The 17887-nt window shown below is 37.3% G+C and overlaps 1 protein-coding gene across 1 annotated transcript; it reads right to left on the bottom strand.

Moving 5' to 3' along the window:
* Nucleotides 1-16074: 16074 nt before the first annotated feature.
* On the bottom strand, nt 16075-17043 carry LOC140603242 (olfactory receptor 11H6-like). The gene has a single exon (XM_072773872.1). It carries the CDS (start codon nt 17041-17043, stop codon nt 16075-16077), a length of 969 nt encoding a protein of 322 aa, XP_072629973.1.
* Between the last annotated feature and the right edge of the window lie 844 nt (nt 17044-17887).

Here is a 17887-nt window from a genome sequence, read left to right as displayed (position 1 = left end):
GTGCTAGGAATTCACCTAAGTGAGTTTTCAAAATGAGGGAGGTTAATTATTGAATTTTACCAAGTGTTTCAGTCAATTAAAATCTTATGACTATCAATACTAGCTTTTTTCTATTTTTATTGCCTATAAATTGGATAGAATTTCTCATGTTTTACCTATGTCTGATTAAAATATTAGGTAGAACACGAGAAAATGCTTTTTCCTGTCACTTAAAACTTTTTCTAGGTTAGCATCTATTATTATCAACAACTGTTGGTAATAGCAGCATTAACTTTTTGACTGCTATCATGTATTTAGGTCACTTTCTATTAACTGTCATTTTTCTACCATTTATTGAACATTTATGTGCTGGTACAATCCTTTCAAGCTTATTTTTTTTATTTTATTTTATTTTATTTTATTTATTTATTTTTTTAATTTATTTTTTTATTGGTGTTCAATTTACTAACATACAGAATAACACCCAGTGCCCGTCACCCATTCACTCCCACCCCCCGCCCTCCTCCCCTTCTACCACCCCTAGTTCGTTTCCCAGAGTTAGCAGTCTTTATGTTCTGTCTCCCTTTCTGATATTTCCCACACATTTCTTCTCCCTTCCCTTATTTTCCCTTTCACTATTATTTATATTCCCCAAATGAATGAGAACATATAATGTTTGTCCTTCTCTGACTGACTTACTTCACTCAGCATAATACCCTCCAGTTCCATCCACGTTGAAGCAAATGGTGGGTATTTGTCATTTCTAATAGCTGAGTAATATTCCATTGTATACATAAACCACATCTTCTTTATCCATTCATCTTTCGTTGGACACCGAGGCTCCTTCCACAGTTTGGCTATCGTGGCCATTGCTGCTAGAAACATCGGGGTGCAGGTGTCCCGGCGTTTCATTGCATTTGTATCTTTGGGGTAAATCCCCAACAGTTCAAGCTTATTTTCTAACGTTCATTTGGTTTTATAGCTAATTGCTGACCTGAACGATTTCAAAAATACAACACAATTTTACTAAGTGCCTACTGAATTCTTGTATAATTTTCAATGCATAGGATGTTTTGGGATATGTATTTAAATTCCTGCATGGTGAAATGTCTTAAAAATTGGAAATATTCTTTTCAATAAAATTAAGGGGCATTTAATGAAGTGGATTATGAATGTAATAAAGAAGTGTAATAAAGTGTAAAGTGTAATAAAGAAGTGGATATGAGTGTAAATTGTGGAAGTTAGTTTCCCACATTTCTAGATGAAGGTTGGTAATTTAAAGTTGAAAAAGATAATTTTTCTTTCGCTTTTTATTTTTTATTATTTTATTATTTTTTATTTTTTTTCTTTCACTTTTTAAATTAGCATAGGTAAATAATCATGATAGCAGTGTTGGTGAAGGTACAATAAAATGGCACTCAGAAGAACTGCTGGAGGGAAAATAAACTTGTAATGTATATATTTTTTTCCGGCAAGCAATTTGGGGATACCTAGAGCTTTTAAAACTTCTATATCCATTAAACAAAAATCAGAGTTGCAGAAAAAATTAATACGTTGATCATAGCAGTACAGAAGAATTTCTGGGGATCATTAAAATACAGATTCTCAGAAGGAATGGATGGGTCTTGAGATCCTAAGATTTTAATAACAGAGAATCTGAATCGCTGTGTTATAGACCCCACACTAATGTAACACCGTATAGCTAATGTAACACAGGGTAACTAATGTTGGCCGTACACAAAGGAAAAAATTTTAACAAAAGCAATAAGGTAATGCTGATTCTTTGAGTCGTAAAGATTTACAGAGTTCTTCATATTTTTTAGAGTTGTGTAGCAAGGGTTTATGTAGTTCTTTACATACATTTCTTTAAAGAAAGTAAATAATACAAAGGGATAGAAAAATTCCTGTAAAGAAATAACAATGGTAACTTTTTCAAGGTCAAATGATAGGTTACGTGGTTTTTTTCGTTTATACATGTTAATATGTCTTAAAATTTCTATGAGTATCATCTATCACTTATAATCTGAAAAATAATTATCATAGAATATTGTTTTTGAAGGTATTTACCCTCCTGGTCTTCTAAACCCTGCTTGAGTACTTTTTATGAACTTTACTGTTCCTGGGACATTCCAAGATTCTAGGAAAACCACGGTCTGTGTCATGTTTGACTTGCCATCTCAGGTCTCATCCCCACTCACTTGCTACTTGGATTTAAACCCACTGAAGAAAATTGAACACCAATAAAAAAATAAATTTATTATTATTAAACAAAATAAACCCACTGAAGTCAGTGTATGTGCCAGGGTTGAGGAGAAAGGAAAGATTCCCAACAGGACACTCGGTGGCTGCATTTTACTTCTGGTGACCAATATCATTTCATAAACCTAGAGCAGGGATTAGAAGTTAAGGCAAAAAAAAAAAAAATCAAGTGCAACCTTAGGAAAAATGATAACCCTCAACTTCTGGAGAGGATTTATGTTTACTCCTTTCTCATTAGAAAGAGTCCTAGCTTATCCTCCGTCTACTTTTCTCCCTTAAAAGAAACAAAAAGGAAAATGGATATTACCTTCCATTTCAGATTTTACTTTTCTTCAGTAAATTTTATGGAGAATGCTGTAGTTTAGAATAAAGGTCCAGAAACCATGACAATAGTAGAACAGAATAAATAAAGGCAATTAAATTACCTTTTCTCTTTTGCCTTTCCGGTTGACAGCCTTTGAAAGTAACGGTTTCTTCTTCAACTAGAAGCTACGAAGGTACTTTCTCTGGCTCAGATTTCCACACTCAAAATAGAACATATTTTTCTCTATCCCACATTCATGCTATACGGGCACCTGCCCTTTGTTGAAGGAGCTGATGCAAGAACTGATTGATTAGCAGACAGGGCTGCAGATAAGCCTTTTCCCAGGGCTCTGAGTTCTGTCCCTTGTGCTTTCACTTTCAGTGCATTTGGGAAAAATTTTGTTTTTTGAAGTTGGAAAAGATGTGGGTCCCTCCCCACCCCCCCACCCCCCGCCACTTTTAGCAGGGATGAGAATGAAAACTTATTCTCCACTTGTCCCTGTGAAATTTTTGTTGGGCCAAAGCCAGCTTCCCTATAGGGATTCCTTGCTGAGGTTCCCTCAGCTGGATGGACGTTACCCCAAGGACTTAGGTTTTGATGATTTTTTTTTCAAACATCTGATACCTTCCTTCCTTCCTTCCTTCCTTCCTTCCTTCCTTCCTTCCTTCCTTCCTTTCTTTCTTTCTTTCTTTCTTTCTTCTTTCTTTCTTTCTTCTTTCTTTCTTTCTTTCTTTCTTTCTTTCTTTCTTTCTTTCTTTCTTTCTTTCTTTCTTTCTCTTTGTTTTTTATCTTTCTTTCTTCTTTCTTTTCTTTCTTTCTCTTTCTTTCTTTCTTTCTTTCTTTCTTTCTTTCTTTCTTTCTTTCTTCTTTCTTCCTTCCTTCCTTCCTTCCTTCCTTCCTTCCTTCCTTCCTTTCTCTCTCTCTCTTTCTCTCTCTCTTTCTTTCTTTCTTCTTTCTTTCTCTTTGTTTTTTATCTTTCTTTCTTCTTTCCTTTCTTTCTTTCTCTTTCTTTCTTTCTTTCTTTCTTTCTTTCTTTCTTTCTTTCTTTCTTTCTCTCCCTCTCCCTTTCTTTTTTGCCTGTCTTTCTTTCTCTTTCTTTCTTTCGATTTTATTTATTTGACAGAGAGAGTACAAGCAGTGAGGGGGCAGAGAGAAAGAGAGAAGCAGGCTCTTTACCGAGCAGGGAGCCCAATGTGGGGTTTGATCCCAGGACTCTGGGATCATGACGTGAGCCATCCGGCACCCTCCCTTGATACTCCTTTTCTCATATTGGACCAACGAGTCTATTCCATCTATTGACACTGTCCATTTGACAAGCAATTCTAAGCCTCTTCTGGAATTAAAGGGAGGCTATTTTCATCACTCATTTTTAAATTTATTGCATGAATCCAAAAGTCAGTCTGTGCCCAGAGCTGCCATTTTACTTTGGCATACAAATATTAGCAGTTAATATTTATTGAAAGCTTGCTTTGTGCCGGGTGGTAAAATGAGTACCTTTTTTTTCCTCAAAGATTTAATTTATTTATTCATGAGAGACACAGGCAGAGGGAGAAGCAGGCTCCCTGCAGGGAGCCCGATGTGGGACTCGATCCCGAGACCCCGGGGTCATGCCCTGGGCTGAAGGCAGGTGCTTAACTGCTGAGCCACTCAGGTGTCCCAAGAATACCTTTTCTGAATAAGTTCATTCAATTCCCATAATAACCCAATATGTTAAATATTACTATTATTTTTATTTTATAGGTGAGGCATTGAAGATTAGATAAATTAATCTGTTCAAGGTTTCACAACTAATAAATGGGAATGCCAATATTTGAATTTAGTTCTCTCTGAGATCAGAGACTGAGTTTTTAAATACTAAACTATTTACCCTGCATCTTTACTTGACAGGGAAGGAAAACAATGCTTTCTGATAACTCATCTCATGCCCAGCACTGTGACAAAAATTCTTACCTCTAAGTTTTTTTATTTAATTCTTGCAACTTTCTGTATTCCAGGTATCACTGTTGCAATTTTTAAAAATTCTGATTATCCAAGTAATATATATTTAAACAAAAATTTGGAAGATTCAAAAAGTATGATGGCTAAAAATTTACTTATAATTTTATCAAGTAGACATAAGTTCAGGTAAAGGCTTGGCCTATTTCCTTTGCTTTATTTTGTTTTAACAATTTTTCTTTGTACATATGAGGTCATATAGCATTTACAATTTAGTATTCTGCTTATGTAAGCATTTTTTTCATGTAATTAAAGCTCTTAAATGCTGCATAATAGTGAATGTTATTTTTATAACATTTCGCTAGTGTATTTAGGCTATTTTGAATTTTCCAATCTTAACTATGCAATAGAAATCTTTGAGTTTAATTTTTTTTAAATTTTAGAATAATTCCCTGGAATAGATTGTTGAAGAGAAAATTATAATTTCAAAAGATATTTGTATATATCATATATAATAGATATTATATATTTTAAAAATATATATAATTCACTGCTAGCTATACATGTCATCAAATCACTTTCCAAAATATATTTTCAAAAGGTGTGTTGATAAGAATGCTATCTTATGGCATCCTTATAGGCATATGGATGGTATTTGAAAAAATTTCTCTCTATATTGATAGAATAAAAAACATTCCTATCCCATTTATGTAGTTGCATTTTTTTTTGGTTACTACTTAAGCATTTTTTCTCCAGTTTTATTGAGATATAATTGACATAAAATACTATATAAGTTTCTGATAGATGGCATAATGAAATGATTTATATATATTGTGAAATAATTACCACAATGTTTAGTTAATATCTATCATATCGCATAGATACAAAAAAAAAAGAAAAACTTTTCCTTGTTATGTGAACTCTTAGGATTTACTCTATTAACAACTTTTATGTGTTTATAAAACATTGTTTTTTTTAATAAAATAATTTTTATTGGGGTTCAATTTACCAACATACAGAATAACACCCAGTGCTCATCCCCTCAAGTGTCCCCCTCAGTGCCTGTCACCCACTCACCCCCACCCCCCGCCCACCTCCCCTTCCACCACCCCTAGTTCGTTTCCCAGAGTTAGGAGTCTTTATGTTCTGTCTCCCTTTCTGATATTTCCCACACATTTCTTCTCCCTTTCCTTATATTCCCTTTCACTATTATTTATATTCCCCAAATGAATGAGAACATACACTGTTTGTCCTTCTCCGAATGACTTACTTCACTCAGCATAATACCCTCCAGTTCCATCCACGTTGAAGCAAATGGTGGGTATTTGTCGTTTCTAATGGTTGAGTAATATTCCATTGTATACATACACCACAGCTTCTTTATCTATTCATCTTTCTTTGGACACCGAGGCTCCTTCCACAGTTTGGCTATTGTGGACGTTGCTGCTACAAACCGGGGTGAGGGTGTCCCGGCATTTCATTGCATCTGAATCATTGGGGTAAATCCCCAACAGTGCAATTGCTGGGTCGTAGGGCAGGTCTATTTTTAACTCTTTGAGGAACCTCCACACAGTTTTCCAGAGTGGCTGCACCAGTTCACATTCCCACCAACAGTGTAAGAGGGTTCCCTTTTCTCCGCATTCTCTCCAACATTTGTGGTTTCCTGCCTTGTTAATTTTCCCCATTCTCACTGGTGCGAGGTGGTATCTCATTGTGGTTTTGATTTGTATTTCCCTGATGGCAAGTGATGCAGAGCATTTTCTCATGTGCATGTTGGCCATGACTATGTCTTACTCTGTGAGATTTCTCTTCATGTCTTTTGCCCATTTCATGATTGGATTGTTTGTTTCTTTGGTGTTGAGTTTAAGAAGTTCTTTATAGATCTTGGAAACTAGCCCTTTATCTGATACGTCATTTGCAAATATCTTCTCCCATTCTGTAGGTTGTCTTTGAGTTTTGTTGACTGTATCCTTTGCTGTGCAAAAGCTTCTTATCTTGATGAAGTCCCAATAGTTCATTTTTGCTTTTGTTTCTTTTGCCTTTGTGGATGTATCTTGCAAGAAGTTACTGTGGCCAAGTTCAAAAAGGGTGTTGCCTGTGTTCTCCTCTAGGATTTTGATGGAATCTTGTCTCACATTTAGATCTTTCATCCATTTTGAGTTTATCTTTGTGTATGGTGCAAGGGAGTGGTCTAGTTTCATTCTTCTGCATGTGGATGTCCAATTTTCCCAGCACCATTTATTGAAGAGACTGTCTTTCTTCCCATGGATAGTCTTTCCTCCTTTATCGAATATTAGTTGGCCAGAAAGTTCAGGGTCTACTTCTGGGTTCTCTATTCTGTTCCATTGATCTGTGTGTCTGTTTTTGTGCCAGTACCATACTGTCTTGATGACCACAGCTTTGTAGTACAACCTGAAATCTGGCATTTGATGCCCCCAGATATGGTTTTCTTTTTTAAAATTCCCCTGGCTATTCGGGGTCTTTTCTGATTCCACACAAATCTTAAAATAATTTGTTCTAACTCTCTGAAGAAAGTTCATGGTATTTTGATAGGGATTGCATTAAATGTGTAAATTGCCCTGGGTAACATTGACATTTTCACAATATTAATTCTGCCAATCCATGAGCATGGAATATTTTTCCATCTCTTTGTGTCTTCCTCAATTTCTTTCAGAAGTGTTCTATAGTTTTTAGGGTATAGATCCTTTACCTCTTTGGTGAGGTTTATTCCTAGGTATCTTATGCTTTTGGGTGCAATTGTAAATGGGATTGACTCCTTAATTTCTCTTTCTTCAGTCTCATTGTTAGTGTATAGAAATGCCATTGATTTCTGGGCATTGATTTTGTATCCTGCCACGCTGCCAAATTGCTGTATGAGTTCTAGCAATCTTGGGGTGGAGGCTTTTGGGTTTTCTATGTAGAGTATCATGTCATCGGTGAAGAGGGAGAGTTTGACTTCTTCTTTGCCAATTCGAATGCCTTTAATGTCTTTTTGTTGTCTGCTGAGGCTAGGACTTCCACTACTATGTTGAATAGCAATGGTGAGAGTGGACATCCCTGTCTTGTTCCTGATCTTAGGGGAAAGGCTCCCAGTGCTTCCCCATTGAGAATGATATTTGCTGTGGGCTTTTCGTAGATGGATTTTAAGATGTCAAGGAAAGTTCCCTCTATCCCTACACTCTGAAGAGTTTTGATCAGGAATGGATGCTGTATTTTGTCAAATGCTTTCTCTGCATCTAATGAGAGGATCATATGGTTCTTGGTTTTTCTCTTGCTGATATGATGAATCACATTGATTGTTTTATGAGTGTTGAACCAGCCTTGTGTCCCAGGGATAAATCCTACTTGGTCATGGTGAATAATTTTCTTAATGTGCTGTTGGATCCTATTGGCTAGTATCTTGTTGAGAATTTTTGCATCCATGTTCATCAGGGATATTGGTCTGTAATTCTCCTTTTTGGTGGGGTCTTTGTCTGGTTTTGGAATTAAGGTGATGCTGGCTTCATAGAATGAATTTGAAGTACTCCATCTCTTTCTATCTTTCCAAACAGCTTTAGTAGAATAGGTATGATTTCTTCTTTAAACGTTTGATAGAATTCCCCTGGGAAGCCATCTGGCACTGGACTCTTGTGTCTTAGGAGGTTTTTGATGACTGCTTCAATTTCCTCCCTGATTATTGGCCTGTTCAGGTTTTCTATTTCTTCCTGTTCCAGTTTTGGTAGTTTGTGGCTTTCCAGGAATGCGTCCATTTCTTCTAGATTGCCTAATTTATTGGCGTATAGCTGTTCATAATATGTTTTTAAAATCGTTTGTATTTCCTTGGTGTTGGTAGTGATCTCTCCTTTCTCATGCATGATTTTATTAATTTGAGTCTCCTCTCTCTTCTTTTTAATAAGGCTGGCTAATGGTTTATCTATCTTATTAATTCTTTCAAAGAACCAACTCCTGGTACTGTTGATCTGTTCCACAGTTCTTCTGGTCTCGATTTCGTTGACTTCTGCTCGAATTTTAATTAACTCTCTTCTTCTGCTGGGCGTGGGGTCAATCTGCTGTTTTTTATCTAGCTCCTTTATGTGTAAGGTTAGCTTTTGTATTTGAGTTCTTTCCAGTTTTTGAATGGATGCTTGTATTGCGATGTATTTCCCCCTCAGGACTGCTTTTGCTGCATCCCAAAGATTTTGAACGGTTGTATCTTCATTCTCATTAGTTTCCATGAATGTTTTTAATTCTTCCTTAATTTCCTGGTTGACCCTTTCATCTTTTAGCAGGATGGTCCTTAACCTCCACGTGTTTGAGGTCCTTCCAAACTTCTTGTTGTGATTGAGTTCTAATTTCAAGGCATTATGGTCTGAGAATATGCAGGGGACGACCCCAATCTTTTGGTATCGGTTCAGACCCGATTTGTGACCCAGTATGTGTTCTATTCTGGAGAAAGTCATGTGCACTTGAGAAGAATGTGTATTCTGTTGAGTTTGGATGTAAAGTTCTGTAGATATCTGTGAAATCCATCTGGTCCAGTGTATCATTTAAAGCTCTCGTTTCTTTGGAGATGTTGTGCTTAGAAGACCTATCGAGGGTAGGAAGAGCTAGATTGAAGTCACCAAGTATAAGTGTATTATTATCTAAGTATTTCTTCACTTTGGTTATTAATTGGTTTAAATATTTGGCAGCTCCCATATTCGGGGCATATATATTCAGGATTGTTAAGTCCTCTTGTTGGATAGATCCTTTAAGTATGAGATAGTGTTCCTCTTCATCTCTCACTACAGTCCTCAGGGTAAATTTTAGTTTATCTGATATAAGGATGGCTACCCCTGCTTTCTTTTGAGGACCATTCGAATGGTAAATGGTTCTCCAACCTTTTATTTTCAGGCTGTAGGTGTCCTTCTGTCTAAAATGAGTCTCTTGTAGACAGCAAATAGATGGGTCCTGCTTTCTTATCCAGTCTGAAACCCTGCGCCTTTTGATGGGGTCATTAAGCCCGTTCACGTTCAGAGTTACTATTGACAGATATGAGTTTAGTGTCATCATGATATCTATTCAGTCCTTGTTTTTGTGGATTGTTGCACTGAACTTCTTCTTAAAGGGTAATTTTAAGAGTCCCCCTTAAAATTTCTTGCAGAGCTGGTTTGGAGGTCACATATTCTTTCAGTTCCTGCCTGTCTTGGAAGCTCTTTATCTCTCCTTCCATTTTGAATGAGAGCCTTGCTGGATAAAGTATTCTTGGTTGCATGTTCTTCTCATTTAGGACCCTGAATATATCCTGCCAGCCCTTTCTGGCCTGCCAGGTCTCTGTGGAGAGGTCTGCTGTTACCCTAATACTCCTCCCCATAAAAGTCAGGGATTTCTTATCTCTTGCTGCTTTAAGGATCTTCTCTTTATCTTTGGAATTTGCAAGCTTAACTATTAGAAGTCGAGGTGTTGAACGGTTTTTATTGATTTTATGGGGGGGGGTCTCTCTATTTCCTGGATCTGAATGCTTGTTTCCCTTCCCAGATTAGGAAAGTTTTCAGCTAGGATTTGTTCAAATACATATTCTAGCCCTCTGGCCCTTTCGGCGCCCTCGGGAACCCCAATTAAACGTAGGTTTTTCTTCCTCAGGCTGTCGTTTATTTCCCTTAATCTGTCTTCATGGTTTTTAATTGTTTGTCTCTTTTTTCCTCAGTTTCCCTCTTTGCCATCAACTTGTCTTCTATGTCACTCACTCGTTCTTCAACCTCGTTAACCCTCATCGTTAGGACTTCTAGTTTGGATTGCATCCCATTCAATTGATTTTTAATTTCTGCCTGATTGGACCTAAATTCTGCAGTCATGAAGTCTCTTGAGTTCTTTGTGCTTTTTTCTAGAGCCACCAGTAGCTGTATAATAGTGCTTCCGAATTGGCTTTCTGACATTGAATTGTAATCCAGATTTTGTAACTCTGTGGGAGAGAGGACTGTTTCTAAAAGAGCCCAAGAAAATTAAAGTCAAATTTGGAGTATGAGCCTTTAGACCTGTGGAATGCATAGAAAACAGCAGGAATAGTAGTAATAACAGATGACTGTAAAAAAGTGGCAAACAGGATCATTATCCTGTTATAATGATCTTAATGCATGGTGAATTGGAGAAGATAAGACACTTGAGAACAAGAAACAAAAGCCAAGTGGCACGAAGGAAAAGAATAATACCAACGTGAAAGGACTTCTGAAAAGTCTGAAGACTGATTTTTTAGCAGCCACCTAAGGGAGGTGCCACCCTAGAGAGAAAGGACCAGCAGTTAGACAAGATTATTCTAGTAAAAGGTGCATGTGATTAGTCATGTACAAATTCTTTAGTTTGTATGTAATTCAAGGTTCCTCTCAACTAGTCCTCAAACTATAACCTTATTAACTATATGTCCCATTACTCCTGTTGACTTACTTTCCCTAATTAATGTACAATCTTAGTTTTACAATCTGAGCTTAATTTTTTTTACTGATAACTTGCCCATTTTTAGGCACCAGTCATGCTTTCCTTGAAACTTTTTGAAATTCATAGCATTTTTGAGGCTTGCCATTGAGCTCCTGTGTGTTAGGCATTTCTCTGAGCATTGAGGGTATAGTAATGATATTTAGCTCTCATGAAGTTCATATTCTGGTACAAGCAGCCAGAAATAAAGATATAGATAAAGAAGTATATAGAATACAATATATTTCTTTTAATTAATTGATTAATTAAAGTAATCTCTGCACCCAATATGGAGCTCAAACTCATGAACCCAAGATCAAGAGTCACATGCTTCACTGACTGAGCCAGCCAGGTGCCCCTAGAATAGAATATAGTTCCGATGGTGATAAATACTTTGAAGAAAAATAAAGCAGGTGAAGAGAACATATAATAATGGAAGGGGGGAGGGTGCTCTTTTAAATAGCACAGTCTGGGAAAGCTTCCTTTAATCTGAATTTTTAGAAGAGCCCAAAAGGAAGTAAAAGGGTTCTGTTTTGGCTATTTCACATTTTAGGTGAGCTAGAAATCAAGAAAATAGAGTGTAGGAACATTCTGAGAAGTGTGATTAGAGAATCAAGTTAAAATAGTTGCATTAAGAAAGGCAAGAAGATTCTGTTTCAAAAGCATACCTGGAGACATGCCTTTGAGAAGTATGATAGACTCAAGACTGGTTTGAATCTTCGTGGGCTGTTTGTATTGAAGATGTGCCAGACCTCAGAATTCTCTTACATGGATGTGATAAGAGGAAAGACATTACTTGGGGGAAGGACAAGCCAGTGGAGTACTTTGAAAATCCTGAAAAGTATGTCCGTGGAATGCAAATGACCTTTATTGGCATTAAGAAGAAGGTAGAAATGACAGGCTTTATAACTTATCTCGAAAAAGAGCTAACATTAATCACTGTCCACTGCCATTTTTGTTAAAACATGAAAATCTCCCTTACAATTTTTAAATGATGTGTCCCATATTTAAATAGATCTCATATGCAAAGTTAGATTTGGTTAGTAGTGCCCAAGTTTTTAGTGAAGGCAGCTGTTTCCATTGGAAAACCTAGAAGGAATTTGAAATATAAAAATTTATATATGTAGTTGTTAAGTATACCAGGGAAATCTACTTTATAAGTAGAATAAGACAACCCTGCATTTGAATTCAACGCATTAGCCGGATTCTCATCCTGGGTCAAGACAAGCACTGATATCAGTCCACTGAAATAAAAGATAGGAAGGTACACTTACAAATTGATGAGTAAACATCCAAGTGGGGGTCAGGTAGGCCATTGTATAGGCAATTCTGGAGGTATGAGATGTGGTTGGGAGTGGAGATAGAAACCTGAGAATTCTCAACATGTAAGTCTATTTAAAGCTGTTAGATTCTTTGAGATCAGTCTAAATCAGTATTATCGGGACGCCTGGGTGGCTCAGTAGGTTGAGCATCTGTTTTTGGCTCAGGGCATAATACCCGAGTCCCTGCAGGGAGCCTGCTTCTCCCTCTGCTTGTGTCTCTGCCTCTCTCTCTGTGTCTCTCATGAATAAATAAATAAAATCTTTAAAAAAATCAGTATTATCTAATAAGATATAATGTGAACCACATATATAATTTTAAATAATCTAGTAGCCACATTAATAATCGTAGAAATAGGTGAAATTTTAATACATTTTATTTGACTCAATTTATCTAAAATAGTATTTCAACATGTACTCTACATAAACATTCATGAGATACTTACATTTTTGTCACAAAGTCTTCAAAATCAGTTTGTAATTTTAGACTTATCACATTTTTAAAAAAGATTTTATTATTCAAGAGAGAGTGTGAGAGAGCAAGCACAAGAAGGGGGAGGGGCAGTGGGAGGAGAGAGGCAGACTGCCCCACTGAATGGAGAGCTGGATGTGGGGCTCCATCTCAGGACCCTGAGATTGTGACATAAGCCTAAGGCAGAAGCTTGGTCAACTGAGCCATCCAGGTTCCCCCACTTATCACACTTCTCAATTAGAACTGGTCACATTTGTTTCTTCAAATTTTTATTTAAGTTACAGTTAGTTAACATATTGTGTAATATTGGTTTCAAATGTAGAATTTCCATCAAAAGATGAATAGATAAAGAAGATGTGGTATGTATATACAATGGAATCTTACTCAGCCATCAGAAAGATGAATACTTCATCGACAAGGATGGAACTGGAAGATATAATGCCGAACAAAATAAGTCAATCCGAGAAAGACAATTATCACATGGTTTCACTCATATGTGGAATATAGGAAACAGCACAGAGAATCATAGGGGAAGGGAGGGAAAACTGATTGGGAAGTCATCAGAGAGGGAGACAAACCATGAGAGACTCTTACCTATAGGAAATAAACTAAGGGTGCTGGAGGGGAGGTCAGTGGTGGGTCGGGGTAATCGGTGATAGGCATTAAGGAGGGTATATGATTTGATGAACACTGGGTATTATACACAACTGATAAATTGTTGAACATACATCTGAGTCTAATGATGTACTTATATGTTGGCTAATTGAATTTAGTGATTCCTTGGTACAACTAAATTTGAATTTGAATAATAATACTTAGTCCCTCTAGGCAAAGAAACCATATTCTGAAAAATAAAGACAATTCAGTTATTTGTTTAACCTCAACATTTTGAAGTTCTATATTTAGTCCTCAGACTTCTCTATACCTGCACTATCCAACACGACAGCCATGACTCACACGTGGCTACTGACCACTTGAAATGTAACCAGGGGATCCCTGGGTGGCGCAGCGGTTTGGCGCCTGCCTTTGGCCCAGGGCGCGATCCTGGAGATCCGGGATCGAATCCCACGTCAGGCTCCCAGTGCATGGAGCCTGCTTCTCCCTCTGCCTGTGTCTCTGCCTCTCTCTCTCACTGTGTGCCTATCATGAATAAATAAAAATTAAAAAAAAAGGTCTTTCCTTTAAAAAAAAAAAAAAAAAAAAAGAAAGAAATGTAACCAGTTCTTGCAGCCAGTCTGAAAAATAGTATAGAGTTGCCTCAAACAGTTAAAATCAAACTACCCTACAATCCAGCAATTGCACTACTAGGTATTTACCCAAGGGATACAAAATTACAGACTCAAAGGGGCACATGCACCTCAATTTTCACAGGTTTTCCTCATTTTAATCCTGGTTTGATGGCAGAAGAACCTCCTGAGTATGTCATGGAAGTAGTGCTCTCACACATCCATGAACTACCTTCTAGGAATGGGTCTTTCCTGAAGAATTGCTATCTTCAGCTTCATTATCCTCATGTGTGTTCTAGACCAATAGTCAGAAGCTCCTTTAGAAGTTGGATGAAGTTTCCTTCTCAGATATTGCTTTTTAGATGAGAGTAGGGGATGGGTGTGAGGGCCAGTAAGTCATAGGGCAATTTTTAAGTATAATCCAATTTACATAGTCATTCAAAATCCAGAACTTATATTTTTAAATATAAATGCACAGAAAAAGGTCTAGAAGTATGCCTATCAAACTGAACACATTGCTAAAGGGACAGGTGTGTGGAAGTATGGAGATATGAAGATTTTCATCATTTTGTACTCTACTCTTTTACAATGAAAATTTATTCATTGTAAAGTGTATTTAAAAAGCATGTAGAGAAAATAGCATATTATTCATCTCAGTGTAGCTAAGCAAGCCTTGGTTATTGAAAATTCTGTGTGTATGACATTTAGACCAAAACAAAAAATATTTAATTTTAAATATTTTATTTTAAAATATGAATATCTTCTTCAGACACTATGAAAAACCTACATATAAAGATCTCATTTATTTGGTTAATTGTTGTCCCAGGCTCAAGATAAAACAGTAAGTGGAAGGATCTTCCTTATTCACTCTTAGAAGAGGAATAAAGATGAGTGGGCAGCATTACATTTCCCTGCAGCTAATGAGTCTTTCCTAGAAGGTGGAGGATTTTTTTCCCCTTTAGTTGAACTTCTGTTTCTTAGAATTGCAGATAATGCAGCAATAACTTATCGGAATTGGAGTATGTTCCACTAGGACTCATCATGAGCTAGACAAGCCTTCACCTACTCATAGGGAAGTTTATTTCCCCCTTGTCATCCTGCTTCTAATTCATTGCTATTACATATGAATCATTTAGTTAAATCTTACCTTGTGTAACTTCTAGAGGGAACATGGCCCAGAGATATCATGGTGAGTCCAAATAAATGGGTTGTAGTAGTTGGCATTCTCCTTTTGTTTTGGCTGCCTAGTATCTCAAACTTTTTACTGGCTTGGAAAATCATAATATTAGGAGGCTTGGAGCTTATCTTTCATAGTTGGATTTTTTATTGCCAGGTATTAGCTCTTCTAGCCTCTTTTGCAGGTACAGCACAGGGAGGTACTCTTGGTTCCACCAAGGAGATACAGCTACCCCCGATTTTGATTTAGAGGCTAGTGATGCAAGAAGAGAAGTGGGTTGGTTCCTCTACTAAAATCTTAGAAGGTGCTGAAACCCAGGTCTGGGTAAGGAATACTTAATGATTTGGCATGTGTGAATTGTGCATGTCTTTCTATGTATCCTCTTCAAAATTGGACTAAGAATTTTCTGTTAGAAGCGACCATATTATTCCCCATTTTCATTTGCTGCACACCCTGAACACTTTACCAATGCTTGGTAGTAAACACAAGTGAAAAAACACTACTCTTTCAGCGACAGATACTGGATTCTCAATCTTATAAATAAAGCAATTGAAATTTTGTTAGTGCAGTGAGTAGATGCTATATTTCATTATAGAAAGATCTGTAATTGGAAAGAAAAAATAGTGATACATTTGAAACACAAAAAATAATATTAGGATAAAAGCCAAGATACAAGATGGTAGCTTGAGTCTTAGCTTTGTACATATCAACCTGATTACATCAGCTTTCAGACTTCAAAAAAATGACCAAAACAGAGAGATGACTCATTGATGAATGAAAACTCTACAGAACTTTCCACGGTAGACCTTTATGATTGTGGGTATTTTCTTTCAAGACAGGATGAGGGTTCTTTGTGTGTAACGAGTCACACTTTCATGAGAGTAAGGGATCAAATACTCAGACATGCTCAGAAGATAGTTTTATTCTCTCAATGAGAGAAATTTGGTATTCCTGAGAGAATGATAGGAAATTTTATATCATTTCTCTGTATTTTTAGAAATTTCTTTTGATGATGCTCCCAGGACTTTCTTGAGTGCATCTTTCATATCTTTGTTTCGAAGGCTGTAGATCAGAGGATTAAAGAAAGGGGTTGCCATGCAGTAAAACAAGGTCACAAATTTCTGTGTCCCAGGATGGCTCCTGGATCCTGGACTCACATACATCACCATGACTGAGCCATAGAACAAGGAAACCACCAAGAAATGTGAAGCACATGTAGAAAAAGCTTTGTTCCTACCTGAGCCAGCTGGGACCCGAAGTACGGCTCGCAAAACTAAGGTATAGGATCCAAGGATGTAGAGAAAAGTGATGAAGATGATAAGGGAGCTTACGGTAGCACAAGTTAGAGTAGTTTTGGGAACTGGAGCACAGGACAGAGCCAGCAGTGGTCCCAGGTCACAGAAAAAATGGTCAATGATATTAGGGCCACAGAAGGGCACCTGGGACATAAGAATTGCAGGTATCAGTATGGATAGAAAGCCACCTACCCAGCAGAAAACCACTAATCGGGCACATAGATGGTGAGTCATGATGGTGGGGTAATGTAGAGGTCGACAGATAGCAAGGAACCGATCATAGGACATCGCAGACAGAAAGTAGCCCTCAGCGGCACACATGGAGAAGAAGAAATAGAACTGGAGCAGGCAGCCGGCGTAGGAGATGCTCTTGGTCTGGGAGATGATGTTGGCCAACATCTTGGGCACATCAGAACTGACATAGCAGATCTCCAGCAAAGAGAAGTTGGCCAGCAGGATGTACATGGGCGTGTGGAGTTTCCGGCTTGACGCCACGGCGCAGATGATGGATGTGTTCCCCATGAGAGTCAGAAGGTAGATGATTGAGAAGATGACAAAGAGCAGGACCTGGAGCTCCCTGCGGCAGGGGAAGCCCAGGAGAATGAACTCACTCACAGACCCAGAGATATTGTTGGCTCCTGAGATACTCATTCTCCTATTCTATGAAGGGAGTGAGCAAGAAGTATCAGTATATTAATCATTTTCCCTCTATTTTAAGGTTATTTTTATTTCTTCTGATTCCTGTAGCTCCTTCAATACACTTCTGTGAAAAGGCCCTATGTGCTTCTCAATTCAGTAACTCCCTTCCCAGGATCTGGCTTAGCCCAATGAGATCAGGGTTCTGGGAGAGCCTGGCATGCTCCCACGGCCCCCACTCAACCAGCCTTCATTTTCAGAGTATAGATTTCACTAACATTGGGTAACATCGTGTCCAGATTGTTTTCTCCATTTGCATTTAAATTAATTCTTTTTTTGGCACATAGTTTCATAAAATACACACTCATATATTTATATACCTGATTTCTTCTTGCTGAAAAGAAAATTTTGTACAAAAAAAAAAAAGAAAATTTTGTACAGTATTTTGGGAGATTTTAAGAAAAATCAAAACTTAAATATAACCTGAAATCGAACTAAGTCAAAGAGCATCATACTATGTCGTTGGTAACAATATTGTCAGGAGATCTGTCCTGAGTAACTCTGGCTACTGAGGCCAGGCGCTGAAGACGCTGCTGCAGATTCCACTCTAGCAAGGACCTATTAGCTTTTCTTTTTAAGTTTTTATTTTAATTCCAGTTAGTTAACATATATATTAGCTTCTTACCCTTGTGTTTAACTTTTATTTGCTTACAACAGCTAATTTGATACGAAAAGGACCTTTGTTGGCTTCACTCCTTTATTAGGAGATCCTGGTTCTCAAATAGAAAAAATGCCAGAGGCAAATGAAGGACACCTGTTTCTTAGCTCAGATGCCTCCTCATCTTATTACTGCATAGTG

The sequence above is a fragment of the Canis lupus genome, chromosome 13, assembly GCF_048164855.1.
Source record: "Canis lupus baileyi chromosome 13, mCanLup2.hap1, whole genome shotgun sequence".
Taxonomy (NCBI): domain Eukaryota; kingdom Metazoa; phylum Chordata; class Mammalia; order Carnivora; family Canidae; genus Canis; species Canis lupus.
This window is presented reverse-complemented; position numbering and strand designations above follow the sequence as displayed.

What these genes read in the sequence shown, in the direction of transcription:
- LOC140603242 (XM_072773872.1), bottom strand. Translation starts at nt 17,043, where the DNA reads ATGAGTATCTCAGGAGCCAACAATATCTCTGGGTCTGTGAGTGAGTTC.